The 23469-nt window shown below is 34.4% G+C and overlaps 1 protein-coding gene across 1 annotated transcript; it reads right to left on the reverse strand.

Moving 5' to 3' along the window:
• Positions 1-2029: 2029 nt before the first annotated feature.
• LOC132034161 (uncharacterized) lies at positions 2030-9950 on the reverse strand. The gene is made up of 2 exons (XM_059424432.1): positions 9669-9950; positions 2030-3463 (listed from the first exon to the last, which is right to left on the reverse strand). The coding sequence occupies exons 1-2, from the start codon at positions 9858-9860 to the stop codon at positions 2282-2284; spliced, it is 1374 nt and encodes a 457-aa protein (XP_059280415.1). The 5' UTR covers positions 9861-9950; the 3' UTR covers positions 2030-2281.
• Positions 9951-23469: the final 13519 nt, after the last annotated feature.

Raw genomic sequence — 23469 nt, forward strand, 5'->3', positions numbered from 1 at the left:
GGGATGATAAAATGTCTAATTTGATTACGGGGTGCTAAGTAGGCGTTTTGGCTATGAAAACCAAATATTTTTCATTTTATTTAGAATTTTGAAGTTGGAGTTGGAGTGTTTTTACAAAGAATATTTAGTTGTTTGGATGTACTAAAAACAAAAATAAAAAAAAAGTGAAAACATAATTTTAGGTGTTTTTCAAATTTCAAATACAAGAATTTTCATTACTAAACACTGATTTTCAAATAAAGTGAAAAATAAATTCCGAAAAAAAAGTGAAAATTCTAATGGCCAAATGGGTCAATAGAATAATCCAATTAACTTAAACCTTTAATTAGTTGTAATTACCTATTATTTAACTAACTATCCTCGTAAATTTCCTATCTCGTTTTCAACTTGTATTATTGGGAAAATTCAATTAATGAGCTCTTTTCAACAGAAAGAATAACAAAATGAAAGTTAAACGAATAACTGATATACTATTGAAATGGAAAGAAACCCTAAAACTAAGGAACAAGAAATAAAGAAAGAAAATGGATAATAGATTGACACAAAAATGGAACTAATTGAAAACTATGATTATACTAAAGCCAAAACCCCCAATTAAGAAATCCAAACAAGCATCTAATCGCTTAGAAAACCCTCTGAGGAATGATTTCCTCAAGCAAGCAATCTCTCAACATTATTTAGCAACAAAAGCCATAGCCGCCCCAACCCTCACAAGAGTATCATTCATAATCTCAACAAAATAATCTAACCCTAATGAAATGACATAGTACACTTTATACTAGATTACGCTAAGCTAAGAAGACTACTATAGCTAATACAAAAATATCCTTAATGAAATAAGAGTCTTCCTTGGTCTTCTTAGGAGATGATGGCTTGTCTTTTAAGAATAGCCTCTTTGCATAAATAGCTTCTTGCTCCCACTTTAAGTATTCTTCCAAGTGGAGTCTTGTACTTTCATTTTAGCATGTTTTTTATCTTCAAGTCTTCATTTCATGCACCCTTTAAGCATCCAAACTAGTGACTTGATGAAAAGTTATCAAATAAGCTCTGGATAGCCACTTTGGGGTGTATCAATAACAATATCACAACATTCGTCAACTACGAATAGATTCTTTCACTACCTAGATTCGGGAGCTTAGTTGCTACTTACAACCCATGGCAGGAATTGTAGAACAAATATCAACCAGAAATAAAGGAAAATATTGTTTGAAAGAAAAACTTTTGTAAAGCTTGAATCTTCACTCTAAAAATTGTTGGAATAACTTTCTTCCAACTCATAATGTATAACTAGGCTATGAGTCTGTTTGGATGAGAACTAAAATAAGCAAAAATTGAAAAGCCTAACTATAAGCAAAAAAATAAGTTTGGAGTTAATTTATTTTTTTTTTTTTGAATAGTTGTTTTAGAACATACTTTTTAGATAAACGAAATGGTACGATTATTTTTTTGGGCTTATTTTATGTACAAAATGAACTTTCAAAATTTCATAAATGTGAAAACAACTTATAAAACTTATAAAGCCAATCCAACCGGACTCTATGTCTCTTATCTCTAACTTATCCTCCATTTTAACAACTAAAAATGTGTCGGAACTCCAATCCCATTTACACCACAAAGTTTAAATCTTCTTTGTTAAACCAAAGATGTTTTAAAACCTTGATTTTTTGGTACACCATGTGGCAATCGTATTATAAACCAAAGATCTCATTAAAACCTTGATCTTTTGGTACACCACGTGGCAATCGTATTATAACCTGTTTAGTTAAGCATCTGATAAAAGAAATCATTTTTAAAATCTTACATTGTCAAGTTATTTAAATAAAGACCAACTATACACAACTATATTTAACGAGCATCAACTGGTAACCCCAAATTATGGTAAATAACCAGTTATAACTGATTAAACTACGGAGATTGTGTAAGTTTAATTTACATTGTCAGTTTATATAACTCAAACCCTTAGCTGATAAAGAGTGCATTTTTAAAAAAAAGATTGTAGTATAGTATCAAACATGTAAAATATAACTTCAAATAAAAGTACCCATATATCATAGATAATTAAGCAATCAAGCATAACCTCAACTTGCAAAGATTTTGTGGAGCTGAACAGGTGGGGGTGGGGAGAGTATCATAATATCAAGAATGGACATATTTCTGAAGCTGCTTCCCATTCCTAGGTTTACAACATGCTAAATTCTTATTGAGCCTCACCTGTCAGAAAATATCTATCAGCAAACAATGTAATATCACAGTTATAAACAATTCATGCCAGAACAATAAGTTATTCAATGCATGATGTCTCTATAGCTCCCCACTTCTTTGACAGCTTCTCCTTCATCCTCTGCACTGCACTTCTAAGAGTATCTTCATCTTTGCAGAAGGTAAACCTCACAAGATTCTTTCCTTCTTCCGGATTTAGATAGAACACGCTGGTTGGAATGGCTACAACACCAACTTCCTTGATCAGGTACTCACAGAAAGCAATGTCATTTTCCAACCCAAAAGGAGTGTGATCAACAACCACAAAGTACGTTCCACTCGAGGGGTGTACTGTGAAACCAGCTGCCTTTAATCCTTCCACCAATATTGCCTTTTTGGCTGAGTAATCTCTCTTAAGCTCCTCAAAATAAGAATCTGGCGCTCTAAGTGCCGTCGCAGATGCATATTGCATTGGAGTGGATGTTGCAAAGGTGAGGTAGGAATGTGCCTGTCTTACTCCCCATGTCAAATGAGGAGGAGCTATTGCCCAACCTATTTTCCAGCCTGTTAGCGAAAATGTCTTTCCCAAAGAATTCATGGTTACAGTTCGTTCATACATCCCTGGAAGAGAAGCAATTGAAATGTGTTCCATTTCAAAGGCTAATTTGTCATAAACTTCGTCAGCAAAAACTAGAACATCATTCTCAATGCACAGAGAGGCAATAGCATTGAGTTCTTCTCGAGTGAACATCTTTCCAGTGGGGTTATGTGGAGTGTTTAGAAGGATTGCTCGAGTATTCTTTGATACTGCTGATTTTAGCTCATCAATTGGAAGAGAAAAATTTGGCGGTCTTAAAGTAACACCCTTTACCTTTGCTCCAGCCATAGATAAAGTAGCCTCATAAGAATCATAGAAAGGAGCAAAAAGGATAACCTCATCACCAGGATTTATCAAGCCCAACATGGTTGCAGCAATTGCTTCAGTACAGCCCGAAGTCACAGTAACTTCCTTTTCAGGATCAACATCAAGCCCACTGTCTTTCTTGAATCTAGCAGCCACAGCAGAGTTGAGGTCTGGGACTCCATATCCTCGAGCATACTGATTTTTACCTTCCTTAATGGATTGTATTGCTGCTTCTTTTACAAAATCAGGGCCGTCAAAGTTGGGGAAGCCCTGGCCCAGGTTTATAGCTCCATGCTTGATGGCTAGACTACTCATTTGGGTGAAAATTGTAGTTTTGAACTTCTCTAGCCGCTTGGCAACCTAAAAGAAACAGCAAGAACACTCAATCGAAAGGCAAATGAAAACACCTAATTTCTCAAAAAAGAACAGATTCTTTTTCCTATCACATCATGAAGGCATGATGTGCAAGTGCATATCAGATTCTTCTTTGATTAGTTCTCTTAATCTTTTCTCAGGGGCTGCTAACACAAACCTAAATCTAGGGAAGTCTTGTTTTTTTTTCTTTCTAGTCAATTTACTGTTTAAAAAAAGGGATTGGACATTTTGTTTCTTTACAAGATTCCATCATTAAACAAGAACCCAATTCACTCTATAAATTATGTGTTTGCTTTCTAGAGAAAATTATGGATTACTTACAGTTGGTGAGCAGAGAGTGACTCAAGACTAAATCTCTATATCTAGCAGGGTAGTCTTTTACTCTTCTCTTTCTCGCCAATTTATTGTTTAACTATAAGGGACTGGACATTTTGTTTCTTCATAAGATTCATTAATTAAAAAGGGACTCAATTCACTCTAACTATCTGGGCTTGCATTCAAGAGAAACTTAAGGATTATTGTATAATTCATGTTCAGAGAGTGGCACAACTTTGCAATCAATTATAAGATACAAAAAGGCTAAATTGAAAGAATAATGAGCTCAAATCAGAGGGGTCTAATTAGTTTTCAACCAGTGGTAATATTAACCTTGAGTACTGGAACATGCTGTCTTAAACAAGCGTTTTTGTGCATCCTAGGTTCTTAGAACTTTTATGGCAGACTCCAGGTCATAGCACAAGCAAATCGCGAAGTGAAATAGCTCAGTCGCTTGATGTTCCATGGGTTTTACATCATAGCTGGCTGTAATTCACTAATTCTAGTAAAATAAGGTTTTATGAGGAGAGAATTGAATGTATCCAAGCACCCTCTAATTAAGGCTTGTGGTTTAATATAGTACTGCAATGCTACTTTCTAAATAAGGAGATGCTACTGCAGCATCATGTGCTGAGAACATAGGTTTCAGATGGCTGTTGAGATTGCATTTCAACTGCTGTTCATGAGAAAGAAAGATCACAACTTTCTTAACTAATTTGCCATCTAATGTGCTTTAAGGGAGCTTTGTTATTTAACATCTAACTACCTTCAAGGAGAACTAGACACGTTCTGAAACAAATTTTAGATCTTTCAATATTTTCATTCATAAATTTAACAACTAAATTCACAAATTGAAGATGAGAGTCCCAAGAGATTCCTCAAATAGTCCAAAAATCCTCCCAATATTTATTTGATTGGTTTCTCCTTCACTTATGAGCAGAAAACCATTTAATAGTTCTGATCATCACCTAAGTAGCTTGATCGAAGAGGTTGGTAACATATTTTTGAACTTGGAGTGACTAAAACAAGGGGGATGGTAAGGACGGAGAGAATGCTGAATATAAGTAGTATTTAAATGGTCAACGAAGATGGAATAGATGATAGGAGACCAGGGTTTCGAGCAGAGGTAAAGAATGCTAATGATTTCTTCCCATTTGTCTAAGCCTTACCGGACAAAGTTACTTGGTCAGTGCTGGTGGGGCAGTAGCTACCGTGGATTAGTCGAGGTGTATGCAAGCTGGAACACACAATACCATTATAAAAAAAATTAGCATCTAACAAATGTTTCTTGACTTGTAAAACCTTTTAACAGTTTCAATAATCACCCCAGGAACTCATCCAAGAGGTTGCTAGTATATTTTTTAATTTGGATTGAGCCAAAAACAAAGGGAATTTAAGGACGGAGAGAATGCCAAATTCATTTGTTTCTGACAAAATTATCCTAAATTGCTGGGGTGTGCACACATTAAACTCTCCTAAGTTGAAACACTCAGATAGCATGACCAAGATTTTTATACGTTCTTCCCTTCCAGTATGTGCTACAAACTCGGAAGTTAGACTAATGACTACCTCAAACTTACCCAGAGATGGGAGATCCCAATGATAAATAACAAAGGTTTGTGTTCTTAGTTAAAAGGCAAAGTTTCATATAAAAACAGCTACAGCAGACAGACAATCGTGAATCATTCAACAGCCGACCGTCCAATTGCCTTCCTGATACAATTCTAGACTTCTTATATGCTAAGGAAATCAAAAAATGAAGTTTCAACCAATTACTTCATCATAGTTCCCTTTAAGCAATTGAAAACAATATATCAATCATGGTGACAGCTTATAACCAACATGCAGCAAAGAAAAGGGCCCAAAACATTCCATTCACTTGTTTGATCAGATTAAGTTTGGCAAATGGGCTGATTGGCTCACTATCCCGCACTTTGATTCAGGTAAAAAGTTAGTGGATTAACTTCTGTAAAGAATTCTTGATTACCTCTCAGCAGTTAAGTAGGTTTAGCTCGTTCTCCACAACCCATTCTGAATAGCAGCCTCACAAGCCCATGTACTAAATGCAGTGGAAAATGAAATAATCCTTCTAAACTAAGCTCAACTATTGCCAAGACCAGGTTCTAATAAATGGTCTCCAATGATAAAGTTAGTAAAATAGATACTCATGTTTCTCTGTCTACTGGCAAGACCAAAATAATTGATTGGAATAGAGAATACATATCTAATGACATGTATTTACATGTAGAGAAGCCTTTGCATGTGTACTAACCAAGAAATCCGCTGTATACCTACAGAAAATGGAAATATGCAAGGATACTCTTCCTTCTCCCAAAAAAAAAAAAAAAGAAAGAAAGAAGTCGTTAGGATACTCTTGTCAAATAGTACCTCATAATTGGTAGTAATAAGTCCGGATCAAATGCTTTCGCATTTTGAATTTAAAAGGAAAGAAGGAGAAGAAAAGCTTACAAGGATTAGCCAAGAAAGCAGTCTTCATAATTTCTTGTAGTAGTCGTAAGAGATGTTAAGTACTTAAGAGTTCTACTTTGAGCTTTTCTTTGAAGCTATTTGTTCTCCTAAACCTATTATTTTTAGCTCTTAGTACACTCGCGATCTCAAGCTTTTCTTTCTTCTCAAGATATCACAACTACGTTTTTTTTTTTTTTTTTTGGGTCAAATAATCCGTATTGAAAAATGTTTCCATTTTGCCGATAAAAAGAAATGCTTTCCATTTGGGAGTGGTCTTGACTCTTTTAGACCATTTTAGATGAAAAGTATCCCTTGTTGGATGGTCTTATGACCTCAGTATAATGAAGGAAAGTTACACATACTAGGATGTCTCTTTGCCTGACAATGACCTTCATTCGCTCGATGACCCTGTCTCAAGATAATCCGAGACTCCAAGCATGGGCATGTGCGGAGTATCAAAAACATCAAGTCTGATGTGATACCTCAAAAATATCTAATATCATTTCAGCTTGTGTGTGATGGATTTTGATGTGATAAAGTTGGGCAGAATAATAAAAGTACCTTGAGGACAGTTTTCATATATTGAATTTTCAGTGACAACGTTACGGAATTTATCTCATTTGATAGCGATACAAAGACAAACATGATCAATAGATAGAATAAACTCAAACATCCCAGCTAATGAAAATTAGGAGAGACCTGAATGGACATGCTGGTAGAGATATTGCTTTCCACCGAGCACATGCGAGATACGATTATGGGTGGCAGGATATATGCAGGAAAGGCTACTTTAGAGTTTACTTAACTTTTGACTTAAATGTAGCCAACGCCTACTTGAAAAAGACGGTAACATAGTTTATAACATTTAAGAGTGAAGATGTTAACCACATAAAAGTTACCTCTATCAAAATAAATGATGCCTATATGTGATGACTTCAAGGTTATATCAGAAGAAGCCCTAACCACCCGATAGTGATTGGGTGGTCTTGGAGGAAGCAAAATTGTGGAGCAATAAAGAAAAGGAATTCCATGCAACAAGGAATTCAGTGGAGAATACTAGAGGCTTTTCTTCAAAAAAAAATTAACATTTAGTTCTTGTTAGTCTCAGCAAACTCAACCTTTCTTTCTGCTTAGGACAATCACAACTACGGGAGAAACCCTCCGAGATAGAAAAACCATCTTTAATACAAAAGATATAGACAACGTAGTTGTGAATCATTGAAGTCTCCCGTAGACCATTTTAGTTAAGAACTTATCCCTAGTTGGAAGGTCCCAATGACCTCAATACAATGAAGGAAATTTACACAAATCAGGATGTCTGGGAAAACAATGGACTTCCATTCAGAGGGTGGCCCTTTTATGTCCAATAGTCTGAGACTTCAATTTATTTATTTTTTGCTTTTTGAGAAAGGTTAAAGGTTTTATCAAATGAAATTGAATCAGCATAAAGGAAAGGAAGTCTCCATGCACTACAGAAGAAAGGAAATTCTCTTTACGAAAACAAAGAGAGGAAACTCCACATAACCAAAACATTTACTCTTGTAGTAAGCTGATAAAATCTACCATGTAGCCCTACACCTGCAGTTTTTAAATTCGGTGAACACTAAGAGACACAAACAAGTAGCTTCTAAGAACAAGTTATTGAAGGAGGAAGCATGAAAATGGCAAGACAACGCAGATACTGTTGACGGAAATGACATGTGCATTATGAAAGTAAATGGAGCTATAGATGTGTCTAAAGACCTAAGACCTCGATCTGAAGAATCACGGAGGTGCAAATAATCGTTAACGCAAAGGGAGTGGTATTGGAAGCTACTAGCAACTGAAGATGGAGAAACCTTTAAAAAGCGTAACAGAGCAAAAAGAGAAGGTAAGAATAAAGTGTAAGACGATCCACCAAAAGTTAGGGACCTGGGAAAGAGAGGAAACAACAACAACAACATACCCAGTGAAATCACACAATCTGGGGTCTGGGGAGGGTAAAGTGTACGCAGACCTTACCCCTACCTCGGAAGGTAGGGAGGCTGTTTCCAAAAGACTCTCAGAAAGAGAGGAAAGAAATGTATAAACTAACATATGACAGAGAGGAGGGGTAAAGACTTGAATCGAGAGAAGTGTACTAAAAACACTACCAAACAAACTTCGATAGGAAATTATGAAACCAATGGAAGGAGATGCTGAATACACATCATGAGAACAAATTAATATATTTTCAAACATTCAAAAGGGACAAAAAACTTAACTACACATAGAACTAAGACAATTGAAGTAACGGAAGTCATGAAAAGATGAGAGTTAGGACCGCCTATGGTTGAGATGATATCCCTATAAGGTTTGTAAATGCCCTCGGGAGGTCGATGTATATGGCTAAACACCAAGCAATTCAAAGTGATAAGGGAAAACAAGTAGAGAAAAAGCACCTTAGTTCTGGATAAAAGAACAATGGAGATATTCAAAGTTACATGTTGATATTATTAAACTTATGAATTACACATACAACTTCACTAAATGGAGATAAAACATGAATTCAATATTAGAAGGGTGAAAAGGATATTCCTCGGCTTTGAGAGAGCATATAATAAGTGATAAGAAAAATCCTGTCGTGCGTACTTGAGAAGCAAAGAATTCATGTCTAATAAAAAAATACCATTGCGCGTATGACAGAAAGTGGAGATAATAGAGAAACTTTCCCATAAACATGGGTTTACACCACAAAATTTGTCTTAAATCCACACTTACTTATCCTAGTCAAGGATGAGCTAACTCAATAGTATATAATGAAAATCCACGGCACATGCTATTTCAGATGAAATTCTGTTAATTGATGAAACAACACCGTATATAGAGGAGTTACTCCCACCTGTGGGATTACACTAGGTATGTTGTTATTGTTGTATATACAGGAGTTATATAACCTTTATCAGCTTGATTTTGGGATTGAGGCATAGTATCGACAAATCCGACTATTCTCACCTCATACAATAGTTCATATGATCATCCATGAACAAAAACCATATTCTCAAACCAAAAGGCATATTTTTCAGTTAAATCCGTTAAGGGAGGCCTCCATGTCTATCACTACACAAGATCTTATAGGAGTCCCTTACATTCAGTTTAAATCAAGATTATCTCAAAAGTTGAACTGCAGTAAAAAATTAAAACCTAACAACATCCATATTCTTTTATTGTGAAAGAGAGGGGGAAAAAAAAGGAAGTAATAATGGAAAAAGGGAAAAAGATTCAATCTTTACTTCAATGCTAAACACCATCACACAGTAACTCATGGATCCCTAAAGTTATCAATTTGGCAGACTAATAATGGACTACAAAATAACTTTGTTCTTGAATAACTATCAAATTCGAAGTCCAAAGAGGCAATCAAAAGAAAAATAAAGAAAGGGGTTACCTGCAAAGGCTTAGGAACTATCTGTGTTGACTCATCTTGAGTAGAAACACCTTCTTTCTTGGTTGAAACTGTGGACATAGTTGCCTTTGGAAAAGGGTATTTTCTTGTAATTCTGCTGGAGAAAGTGTGGAGAATATAGGGTTTAAAGGTCCTTGGTGTCCAGGTACATTGGATTGCTTGAGAGATTTGCATTATGGAGAATCCGTATATATAAGGTAAAAGAGGTAAGAGTACTGAGTGTACCTACCAAAGGCAATTCTTTGGGATTCAAAATGCTCATCTGTGCTTTGACTTGAGCCATGAGATGAGAGATTAGCTTCTATTGTTATGGTGGAAATGACTTTTAGATCCTTTTTTATGTTTGGAAACGTGTTAAATGCACCATCTCACATCTTTAGAACGAAAGTTAATGGTAAAAAAATTACTTCTTTCGTCCCAAAAAAATTATCTTAATTAATTTGACACGGAATTTAAAAAATAAAAAAAGACTTTTGACATGTGTGATAAAAAATAAGTTTTTAGATATTTTTGTGGTAGTAAATCATTTCATAAAGTTAAATTATTTCTAAATATAGAAATGTGTGAATCTCTTTGGACAAACTAATAAGGAAAATAAGACAATCTTTTTAGGAAAGAGGAAGTATCACTTTTTCGCGAATTTCACACCGCACCTATTTGTTGTTTCATTTTCCTATCCTTAGAATTTTCAGGTAGAAAAAAGGATCATCTGATAGCTGAGGTGTGTTTTAATACATAGATGGTGATAATTCAGGTAGGAAAATGGAACATTGCATAGTTGGAGTTTGAACCTTGCAAAAAAATAATAGTTCAGGTGTGTTTTTTACCATTATATCTTAGAACAAGAATGTGTTCGTTATTATGGAAATAGTTTTTTGAAAAAATACGTTGCTTTTTTACTTATTTTTTTGTGTTCGTTACATAACTAAAATATATCATCCTAATAACATCTATAAATAATCCAGACAAATATTATAGGAGGTAGGGGGCGGATGTGTGATGTGTCGGAGGGAGGACAGGATGAACTGCCTCTTGTGAAGATTAGGAACTGTGTTGGAGTTTTCTAAAAGGATAGTTTCTAAATATATTGAACTGAATATTGTGGAATATTTACCCTATTTTCATTATGGAACTCATTTTTCCCAATTTAGAAAAACTTAGTTTTCTAAAAAAATAGTTTCTAAATATATTGACAAACTGAATATGAAAAACATTAAATATTTTCCTCCATACCAAACACACCCCAAATCATTCTCTGTAAGGACCAAGGAGTGAGAATCATGGGTCACGTGCATACTCATTTCTTTCCAAAACTTCTAAAAAAAAAAAAGGGGGTATTTTTTATTTTTTGAAAATCATTTTTTAAAAAAAAATTAGACCTTGTGAATTGTTTGAGTTTTTTAATAGTAGGTAATGTTAGGTTTGGATTTTCGCCATCTAATTTAATCACAATTATTAATTGGACGCATGAAAAACGTTAGAAATACCCTTGTGATATATGAGATATCCAAGTATGCCCTCGGTAATAATTTAAATCTATGGGAAAAGGCTCAAATTTTATGTATAAGAAAATGTCGTTGAACTATCTTAAAATAAGATAAATTATGAAATGGTTCCTCAAGACTTAGAATTTCATTCACATTGTTTGTATATAAATTTCATAAATAAGTTAATACAACTATAACAACTGAAAATCGAACTTAAAACCAAAAATTTTTAATGTGATTTTTTGCTCACACATACACATTTTACAACGATTTTTTGTAATTTTTTCATTGAGCAAAAAAAAAAAATTAATATTTAAAAAATATATATAAAAATTAATTTTTTAAAAATAAAAATATTTTTTTTATAAAAAATATATATATTTTCGGAAAAATATATTCATGTTTTAGTGTTATGTTTTGTAAATGGGGTTTACGGTAAATATTTCTCCTAATAGGTTATATACGAACATTTACTATGGGAGTACAAAAAAATTATAATACTTAGGACCACAGACTCTCAGGCCCAAAAAATTGTCATCCAACCCAAAGTCCCAAGCCCATCCTAGACCCTAATTGCTGTTACTCGTAAAAGTTGTTAGAAAATTGTATTTCTTAACTTTATCATTGGAAGAATATCAGTTAACGTTTGTTTATCAGGCTATCACTGAAAGTATTTGATAAACTATCTAAAAGGATACTTATAGCTAGTACCTTTTTAACACTTACAATGCAAAGTATGTTTAAATAGCTGTCAATATTTTTGCCAAGTTCTCTGTTATTCTTGTTAAGCCTCTAAAAAATACTCAATGATGATACAATAGTGTCCTAAAATCCATCAACAGAAGAACTCAACCATTCTCATAAAGCATATCAATTAAAACTCGATCCCAAATTCTCTGGCCAGGTTCATTTTGAGTACAAAGTTTTCCATGTAGGTGCGACAACATTAATTAAAATCAAGTAGCTTTTCAACGTGGGCTATTAGTAATCCTACATGGCTACAACACATAGACATCGAACATGGACTTGATGCTCCCCAATTTTTAAATTAAATGTGCTCAAATGGTGCAATTCTACTAACGAATTAAAAAAAATACCGAAAATCGCAACTGCAATAACTAGATGTCAGAAAAAATGAGAAGCAAATTAAACGCTTGTTAGGTTCATGCACTAACAAAGTGAAGAAGGATTCATTATTTTATCTGATATTCGCACTAAGTTAAGATGTATTTCTACTGTGGCATTGGTGTAAACTTTTTTTTTTTTACTTTTTACTTAATTTTTCATCATCTAGTGACTTTTTTTTTTTTTTTTTGCCATTACCCAGTAGGATCTGGGGTGTGTTGTATTAGCTCTAGCAAAACAGATGAGGAGGGCTAGACCATACCTCAATTACAACACAAAGGTGATTCAATCACCTCGAACTATAGAAGGAGACACACAGCAAAAACTTACAATACTCCTTCTGGCCAAGTATGTACAATCAACTAACAAAAAAGTTGGCTTTATCATACCTAGTGACTTAAATATCATATTTTTAATTAAAAAGGTAGTCTATTTTACAAGCGGAAAAATAGTCCATTTCTGGCCCATACCAATAAAATCGAATTAGAAAAATCGAAACGAAACCGAACCGAATTTAATTCGGTTCGATGTTCGGTATTCACTTTCAAAAAACCAAAATTGAAGAACCGAATCGAAGTTTGGAAAAATCGAACCGAAGAACCGAACGCCCACTCCTGGACAAAGATGCTCTCCATTTGGTTTTTGGTCCAACAATGCCCCGAAATTGTAGGAATTAGGATAAAAATGCCTCACTGTTAGCAAACTTGCCCAGTTACCCCCCTATTTGTTACATCTAAATCTGACGTATTCCCTTTTAAAACCTACTATATTGCTTTGCTAATCATATGGACTTCATCGAAAAACGCCAACCCACTTATTTCTTATATATTTTGTCTTTTTTTATCAGATAGATGCACCTTTTTTTGATCTAGAGCTTTCTTATCCATTGAAAGTCAGAACATGTATGAGTGACTTAATTATTACTCCTAATAAAGTGGAATAAAAATTAATAGAAAATCCAAACTCAAATCTCCATTAGAGATTTTTTTTAAGAAAACGATTCTTTCCATCTATTTAGTTTTTGGAGAATAGAATTAGTTGATATCTGTATCGGTGAAAGATATTAGGCATTCATGAAATTGTTGAGTTGGCACGAATAGGCATTTTAGATTAGCAAGTATGAAAACTGTAGAAGTGACAGACGCATTAATTCACAATTCGTAAAAGTTATCCGATATATAACTTAATTCACAACTCTAATAGCAAACTCGCGTGCAACTCAATTATGTCATTTTAACAACTCAACCCTTAAATTTCGATTTTAACACCTTGTTTTGGAATTTTCTTTGTACAAAGTCAAGAGACTCATCGGAACTTGTTTGAGGGGTGCGGGTTGGGACCCGAGGGACGCCAGTGGGTTTTGAAACCAAAAATCTACATTTCAGTAGTGTAGGAGTTTTATCCTTTTTCTTTTTCTTGGTGCAACTACAGGGCTGTGCATTAGGGATGGGCATCGTTGGTTTGGTTCGGTTTGTTCGATTTTTGATTTTTTATTTATTAGGTTTTTGGACATGCTATTGCATGTCATGATTTCAAATAATGAGATGAATTCAGCGTTTGGACATGTGATTTCATCTCATGAAATGAATCCCAAATCATCCAAAAAGGCATGATTTGGGATTTCAAATCATGATTTCAAAATTTTTAAATGTAAAACTTGACCCATAAGTTTATATTTTGTAAAAAAAAAAAAAAAGACCCATAAGTTGGTAGATATTTTTAACGATTACTCCGACCAATCATTTACCAACCTCATTAACTCATATCAACCGTTATATATGTTCGTACCATGTGGGAGGTTTATATTAAAGAGTAAGTTACATTACTATTCATGTTGAATTTTCCTTTTTATTTAACTAAAGTTTGATCAATTGATGTTATATTTTGTAGAAAGGTCTTCTAGTAGAGTATTAATTTTGTTATGAACTATGACTTGCTCATTTGGTAAAATTGTATATGAATTGGAAAAGTTTTGATAGTTTTCACAACTTATAGGATCTCTATGTCTATAAGAAAAAATACAACTTAAAAAACCTAGACGCATGTCCAAACATGATTTCATCTCATAGTTCCGAATCATGATTTCAAATCATGTCCAAACGGCTCCTAGTGCACCAATAATAGAACCGAAATTAGTTTAGTTTTTCGGTTTTTGCTAATTTGGTTACGATCAGTTTTTGGTTTGGTTCGGTCTGGTATGAGCCTGTCATATTGGACTTTTAAATTGGAGTTTTCTACTGAAAAATATGTTTTTATTTAATTGGGCAATTTGCAGGATTGTCTTTCGTTGGGGGTGGTCTTTAATTTTTGTCCCTCAAATTGGTGGTCTTTAATTTTTACCCTTCGCTAAAGATCTCTTAGTTTCGGGTTCGAACCCCAGCTCAGTCAAAAATTTTTTAAAAAAATCACAAGGCAGATATTTGCCTTCAGAACTCTGCCTAGCATGGGCAGAGTTTTGAAGACAAAACTCTGCCTTGTGAATCCAAACATCTGCCTTGCAAAAATCTCTTCTTTTTTTTACTGAGCTAGGGTTCGAACCCAGAATCTCGGGATATTAGGCGAAGGACAAAAATTAAAGACCACCAATTTGAAGGCAAAAATCAAAGACCACCCAAAATGAAGGGCAATCCACGCAAAAACAAAGTATTTAATTTTTAAAATGTTTGACTGTTAAAATTATAAAGCTAATACCTAATCACTTCTTCTCAAGTCCAAAGTTACATTCTGCTTAGACAGTTTATTATCCTTAAGAAGGTTGAGAAGTGTAAATTTTCATTATTGAAACTGGAAATTAAAATTGTTGATGCGCACCTATCAAAGGAAATACGAAACTATCATTTGTTGCTTTTGCACCGACTGTAGAGAGGAATACAATAACTTTCGGTTAGTGTGATATTTGCTAACATCGATGCATTTTCACCAAGGAACTTGTTTCCTGAGAGCTAGCTGAGCGCACGGCTAGAAATAAAGGTTTTTTTCCCACCGATATTTAGTAGAAAATTTATGATATAAAATATGATTTTTTCATCTTATTTTCACTGAACCAGCTCACAGGGAAAACGTATGGTGGGCAATATGTTCTCATTGAAACACTGAAAAATTTCTTAATTTTTCCGTGTGAAAAAACACTACTATTTAGGTTTTTTCCACGGACATTGTTCAGGGAGAAATTCGGTGAAAAAATAGTAATTTTTAGCAATGGCATAGCAATAGCTAGGGGTGTACATGGACCGGGTTGGTTCGGATTTTTTAAACACCAAACCAAATCAATTGTGTCGGGTTTTTAAATTTATACACCAAACCAAACCAATAATATTCGGGTTTTTCAACCTCGGGTTATTCGATTTTCTCGGGTTTTTCGGATTTTTTTTGGGAATAGTCTCGATACAAAACATATAACTTTTACTTCAAATATTTCTTTAGTCCTAGTAAGATACAACTATATAATTAAGGTGTTTCATAAGAAAATAACACAAAATGTGAGAAGAGTGATGACATTGTATTAAAATATTCAACAAAAGATAATAAAATAGGTTAAAATAAATATTGCTAATTAATAAGCCATAAAGAAAATGATCATAATCTAAAACTACTAAGTATGGCTAATAAGTATCAATTACATGACAAGAAAAAAAAAACTTAAGTTATGTATTTTCACTCTCTAAACCAATTATGCAAAACTAAAGAATAGATATCTAACATTATTGTCATTCCTAATGGCAAATTGAATTTTTTTTGTTAGTATTAGGGTTGAGTTGGTTTTGGTTTGGACTTTATATGAGTTACTAACATCCATAGGATATAAAACTTATTGACATTCAAAATTCTAAGTTCAAGCTTGAATAATGTGAACTACGAAAAAATTTAAGAAATATTTATAAATTACATTACAAATAAATATTTTTATGTATAAAATATTTTTAAAATTGAATACATGTAATGTTGGGAGGTTTGGTTCGGTTTGACTTTTTTTAGCTAAAACCAAACCAAATCAATTATGGTCGGGTTTTTTTTCAACACCAAACCAAGTCAAACCAAACTATTAATCGGATTTTTTTTTTCGGTTTGACTCAATTTATCAATTTGGTGGGGTTTGTCGGTTTACTTTGGACACCCCTAGCAATACCTAAGACTCATAAATCTCTGTGGATGACTTGTTTACATCTCTATTGCATTTACCAATAGCTGAAGAATCCAGCAACAGGTAATAACACTCCTTATAATATCTGCCAATAGACGTAAAGATGAGCTTCTTCGGACTGGAAATCTAAATTTTATAATCTAAAAGAACAATTTAAAACTTAAGAACCACTTATATATGGAAATGCACAACTCTCATTGAATTTTCATAACTATCCAACTCTTCCTGCCAAGGACCTTGCAAGTAGCTTTCGTTGTTATTTACTTTTTGGGTCTTAATTCATGTGACACACTTTTTTTTAAAAAATTGTTCGATAAAAAATGATATCTTTTTATATTTAACAATTTAATTTTGAACTCTTCATTTTACTCTTAATTAACTGATTTATAGCGACACAAATATTTATAACCATTTGAGACCACATGTTTTAAACCTTTCATTTTTCTTAAACTCTGTGAATTAACTTGGGATGATAGGAGTAATTTTTTGCCCTTTTTTTAAATAGGAAAACGCCAACTTTGTGATTTCCACTGCTCATACTTATGTTGACTACTGCTCGATACTTGTAACACCGAGTTGGTTGAACACCCACACCCCCCCCCCCCCCCCCGCCCCACCCACATTATGTTTTGGTCTCAAATAAGTTTGGATTGGTCACATGAATCTTCACTAATCATGTTAATTCATTTAAAGTACTCATTTCATATCGTTGAAAATTGGATTTGGTCACCCATGTCTAGGTCAACAAAAAAGAAATTAAATAAATAAACCAAAAGGAAGAAAAGACTCAACCATTGTCAATGGGTGTGTCACTTAATATATAAACAAGAATAAGTCTTGTTTAAAGTAATTCTTCTTCTCTCTGTTCAAAACGAGCAGTCTCTTCTTCCAAGTTCCAACATAATTAGAACACAAAGAAAAACCTCTCTTCTAATTTATTGTTAGAGATCCATGAGAAGAACAAGATCTTCTTTGAAATATGGAGCAACTTCTATGACAAGTACGATCATAGACTGTGAATCTTATAGCATAGTTCGTGTTTATAACATGTGATTACGTTATCGACTAGTGAAACAAATATTGGAAAATCTTGGGAGAATTGTGTGTTCTTGGTGGATTGTCTTTTCCTTCATTGGCATCAGAACAAGGTTAATTATTTGTTTCCCAGTCTGAATCTTCCTTGAAAAATATTATTGTGGGTCTGTGCTTATTGTTAATAATTTCTTTAATTTGGAGTTCCTGCGTGAAAGCCACTGTAATGCGAATGTTCATTTCTTATTCTCCCTAAAGAAAAGTGAGTAGTTTGCTTTTGAAATTTCCATCGAAACTTCGTTGCAATTTTAGACTTTTATTTGTCTTTAATTAATGGTGGAAATCAATAAACAGAATCCTTCAAATTTTTCTGGTCGTTGGTTGTTTGTGGGAGAAAAGATTAAGTGCAAAGTATTTGGAATGATGACTTTTTTTTGTTCTGTTCGTTTTCCCATAGTTGTTAAAACATGGACAATATATTTTAATTGTAGTAACTTTATTGAAAGCCCTCATGTTTTCTGTATGTAACAAAAGATTGGAGGAAAAAAGTTACTCATTTTAATATAAAAAAATAGTCTGGAAAAGAACAATGAGTTCTTCAATTTTTTGTCCCTGTGCGTGAAAAGAAAATAACGAATTGTTGTTGAGGGATCTTAAACAACCAGTTGTTTCATCATTATGGGTATATAAGATTAATTTATATAAGATTATTTATCTCTGCAACTCTATATTGCAATTCATACACAATTTCCTATTTTCAAATGTGTTTTATGCTTCGAAGTGGAGATGATAATCTCTACGGTAGTTTTTTTTAGTTTGATAATCTCTGCAGTAGTTTTTTTTTTTTAGTTATCTGCCATAAGGATTAAAAGACAATAAATTGATCTTTTTATTTTTTATTTTCTCACAATTGGTTCTATGTATATGACACAATACAATCTTCAGTGGTATTGGTTGAGTAGCATATGCGTGTCATGTATTGAGGCAAAGACAGAAGTTTTTATTACTATGACTAAGAATATAGAGTAACTAAGTTTTTGCTCCAAGTTAGCCATAAAAGGAAAAAAAAAAGTACTTTTTTCTAGATGAGAAATCATGCAAAGCCATGTCATGATGGCTAAAGCAGTGGGGTATAAGAACCCACGTTTAATTTATTTTCTTCAGATTTGCAGTCTATGTGATTGCATATTTTCTTTTAACCATTTGTTTATGGGTTGTGTGCCACAACATTTTACATTTATAATGTAACGACCCGTTCGGTCGTTATACGTATTTTGACCATATTACCACTATCGACCCAGTTCCCGAGGTATTCGGGCGATTCTAGTGAAAATTGAAAGAACTAGAACCCTTAAGTGAAAATGTTTGACCAATAGTTGACTTTTGGGTAAACGGACCTTTTTCAGAATTCCGTCGATTCCATGAGGTTCGGAGGGTCGTTTATGACTTGGTGGGGTGGCTGATTCGATTCTCGAGGCTTCCAGAGGCATTTTGGGTACTTGGTTGGAAACTTGACTTTAGTCGTTTGGGGGTTGACCTAGTCAAGGTGACCTCCGTTGGGAATTTCGAGGTCACGGATGGGTTCGTAGCATGTTTTTACTTGTGTATGCATGTTTGGTTTGTATCCGGGAGGTCTCGGATGGATGTTGGGATTTTGGGTTAAACTTGGTGAAACCAGAATTTTCTGGTTTTCTGATGTCTCGTCTCGGCGGAAGTAGGTTCGCTGAGTCCACCCACGCGGGACTTGGCCCGCAGATGAGGAAAGTTGAGTCAATTAAGATCCGCCTCAGCGGACGAGTATCCGCCGAGACGGGATCGCGGAAGCCAGACTTCCTCCACTCCAGTGGAGATCACTGAATCAGAAACCTTATTTCATTCCTAACTTCGAATCATTTATCTCATTCACCAAAAACCTAATCCAAAGGAGTATTGTGGGCGATTTCTGAAGAAGTGTTGGTGAAATCATCTTGGGGTAAGTCCTTATACCTTATTCTAGTAATTATTCATGCTTAATTTGTATCCATGGTGGTTAATGAACTAATAAGGAAGATAGGTTATGAAATTTAGGCTATCGATTTAAGACCCTTTTGATCTAATTGGGTATTAATTGTTGATTTAATTACTGTTTCTACTATCTAATCATGAGGTAATTAGATTTTAGGCTTAAATCTTCCTTTGCTTCAAGAATTCAAATCATGAAATTGGGTTTCTTTCTAAATTGGGAATTTGGGTGTAATTGATGAAATTTAAGGACCAATTGTGGTTAGAGTTCTATGAAATTAAGAAATGTGACTATCTAGACTTTGGATAATGTAATTTTGCCCTTAATTTTTGATTTTGCCCTTGAGGTCTGTTAGGGGTATTTTGGATAACTTTCGCACTCAATTCTTTTTCCAAATAATTGAATAACGTGGTCATTTACCTACTTAGAATTTGGTAATTGTAAGACTTCGATCATTCTGAGGTGCTTCGAAAAGGTAAGGCCCAGGTGGAAAAGTTTGTGGCACCAGTTCGACAATTGAGGTAGGTTACGACTTACTTTAGTTAGACTTTGATTAGTGAATTGTATGTATGCGTAGAATTGACAGGGGAAAGCATGTTAGGTCTTCAGACATGATGTTGGGATGGATATGCAATTAGGTTGGTATGACTTCTGGTTATGTGGGCTTGTCGCCGTTATTTTACACATTGTTGACATATGGTGTATTTGTTTACGTGATCAGAGTGGTATGATGTGATAGATTCACTATGGTGATTGAAACTCGATGTTAATTCCATTTCCATGATTGTTGTGACTTATGCATGTCTTGATGTGGCTTATGGTGTTTGTGACCTTCATAGCATGTTTATTGGCATAATTTGCGTTTAATTTAGCATTCTTGCATTCATACACTCATACATGATGGAAATGTTGTGGGAGTGATTTGATGAAAGAAATGTGGAAATGATTTGATAAAAGAAAGGTGAAATCTGTATGATGAAAGATGGGATCAAGTTGTGTGCTATATATATATATATATATGGGATCGAGTTGCACGCCGCAACGGAACATGGACGCCATGGGTCCCGTGCGGGTCATGACTGCCGAGACATCAAGATTCCGTCCGGAGCACAGGTGCACAGAGTGAGTATTGGCCATTGCATTTCATGACGTCCATTTCATTGCATTGCATATATCATTATCCCATTATACATCGATTGAATGGATTGTTGGTTATATTCATGTTGTGGTTACTTTGAGCAAATATTGGGGATTTTGCAGACTTGTGTTTTAGGTGTTTCATCTTAGACGATGATTCGGTTGTGTGATATTCTACAACTTTGAGTGGATATTATGTGCCTATCTGTTTAACTTGTTAATTCTGTGTCTTATATGCGTAAACTAATCTTAGTCGGCCTATGATGCTTACCGGTACTTGTGTGTACTGATACTACTCTTGCTGCACTTTTTCTGAGTGCAGAGTTTGAGGCAGGACCTTCATCGAGACCCCGTTTCTAGCCTTGAGGCTATCTTGCCGAGATTCCGAGGGTGAGCCACCTTCCAGCCTGCAGCCCTGGATTCTTATCTCTTATTGTATCCACTAGACAGTGCTTCTTTATGTTTCAGACCGATGTACTATTCCTAGACTTTGTTTTGATTAGTTGTTCTTGTACTAGTGACTTCACGTCCTTGGGTTGTTTTTGACTTAGTATTTTCGCACTTATTATTTATGTTATGACTTAGACTCTCTATGATTGATCTTGTTGTTCATTTATTTTGTAAATTGGATAAGTAATCAAATGAGAGGATGGTACGCCCACCCGTGGGGATAGAGTGAGTGCCATCACGACTATGTTAGTTGGGTCGTGACAAGTTGGTATCAGAGCCCTAAGTTCACCGATCTCATCAGTACAAGAACATGTCTAGTATAGTCTTGTGGATCGGTACGGAGACGTCTGTACTTATGTTCGAGTCTTGTGGATCGGTACGGAGACGTCTTTACTTATGTTCGAGAGACATCAGGAAAACTCCATCCTTTCTTTCCTTTCGTGCTACTTGATTCTAATTCAAGAATAAGTCTTGCTTAAAGTAATTCTTCTCTCTGTCCAAAAAGAGCAGTCTTTTCTTTCAAGTTCCAACATAAGAACACAAAGAAAAAACTCTCTTCTAATTTATTGTCAGAGATCCATGAGAAGAACGAGATCTTCTCTGAAATATGGAGCAACTTCTGCAACATGTACGATCATACACTGTGAATCTTATAGCGTAGTTCGTGTTTATAACATGCGATTATGTTATCGACTAGTGAAACAAATATTGGAGAATTTTGGGAGAACTTTCTTGGTGGGTTGTATTTTTCCTTCACATATCAATGTTATGTAAATGCAAATATAAAGTATTAAAAGTTTTGATATGTTCCCCTTTTCATTCTCCAAAAATAAAAATAACGAAAATTGAACATACCAATATAAAACTATTTAAAGTGATAACTAGTAGTTATTGTTTTTAGTTCAATTATCGACTGGCATCGGGTCGCATTAGTTTTATTGAAAAGTTTTCAAATTTCTGAAATTTGAACTCAAGATCTTTGATTAAAGTCGTCTAATTTGTGATTCCATTACACCTAATAAATCAAAGCAGATAAAAAAGTAGTACAATTCTTTTCTGCACAATCTGAGATCCTTCCCTCCTAATCTTTTTACTCGTGCAAGCCAAAACAAAATGTAGTATACAGGCTCTAGTCTGATCTGCGCTTACATGCCATTCTACTTTAAACCTCAAAAATATCCTAAACACCTCTTATACGAAAACATCTTTCCTTTCTCAACAAACAACTGCTTGAGTATCTTAGTGAAAAAGGAAAGGTAGGTTAATAGCTAGAAATCATAATCAAAGTATATATTCCAAAGCCATGTACTATTAAATCGTATAGCGACATACTCACTTCTTAACATAAAAATAAATCCATGCAGTACCACTAAAAAGAAAAAGGCCCCTACATTCTTGATAAAGCTCAGATGGCTTCAATTCGACAGAAGCACAGCAGGAATTTTTTTGAGAGCTGATTTTTTGTTGTATATAATATGTCCATAGGGCTGTGTATTTCCTTGTATCTGCTTGTTGTAAGACTCCAGTTTTTGGTAGAAGGTGTTTTGTCTTTCTCCCACTTCTACTCTTTTGTGTATTTCTTCTTTGATTAATAAAAGCAAGTGCCAGCTGAAGGGGGCGCAAATTATGTATATATAAAAAAAGGACTTGAGAGAGAAAACATAGAGATGGATTGGTTGTATCTCAAGAGAAGGGATCAAGGATGGAGAAACCAGAGAACTCTAACCTCAAGTTCAGCTCCACCTATCCCATTGCTTGCCACATTTGCCATTGTTCTTAATTTTCTTGCTGTCTTTGTCTCAACACACAAACTACAAAAAACAGTTGGAGCAAACTAGGATCAATTTGCGGCTATTTTTCTATCTAGTACCAATCTTTTTTATCTTCTTCATGCGCTCAAACTTGCTAAATGGTAGATTCAACTTCTGGCAAAACAACTCTTTTTATAAAAGAAACAACGCAGAATTTCCATGGGGTTTAGCAATCTTGGTGGTGGTGCTTATAGTTCTGCTTTCTTACCACTTATCATTTCAGTCCAAGTGGTTCCCTTTCACTGGATCACATTAGTTATTTCTAATCAGGGGTGAATCTACATGCTAAATGTGGGGCACGTGAACCCATAGATTATCTAGTTTTAGCATGCAGATATGTTATGTATATATTTTCTAAAATTGGTATAATATTATATGCTGACACTAGGTGCTACAAGAAGGCTAAATGATGCACTTGATTGAATGTTGAGATATTTACCTAGAGGACTAGGGATCAATTCTCACTTAATACATTTTTTCCTTCTTTTTCTTATTGGTACACCCATGTTCGAGAACTCCTAGATTCGTTTGTGTCTTCTCCAACTTTAAGTCCCTTTACAAGATTTTGGACTTTGGAGGAATATGTATTGCATTGGCA

Source organism: Lycium ferocissimum, chromosome 10 (genome assembly GCF_029784015.1).
Source record: "Lycium ferocissimum isolate CSIRO_LF1 chromosome 10, AGI_CSIRO_Lferr_CH_V1, whole genome shotgun sequence".
Lineage (NCBI taxonomy): Eukaryota > Viridiplantae > Streptophyta > Magnoliopsida > Solanales > Solanaceae > Lycium > Lycium ferocissimum.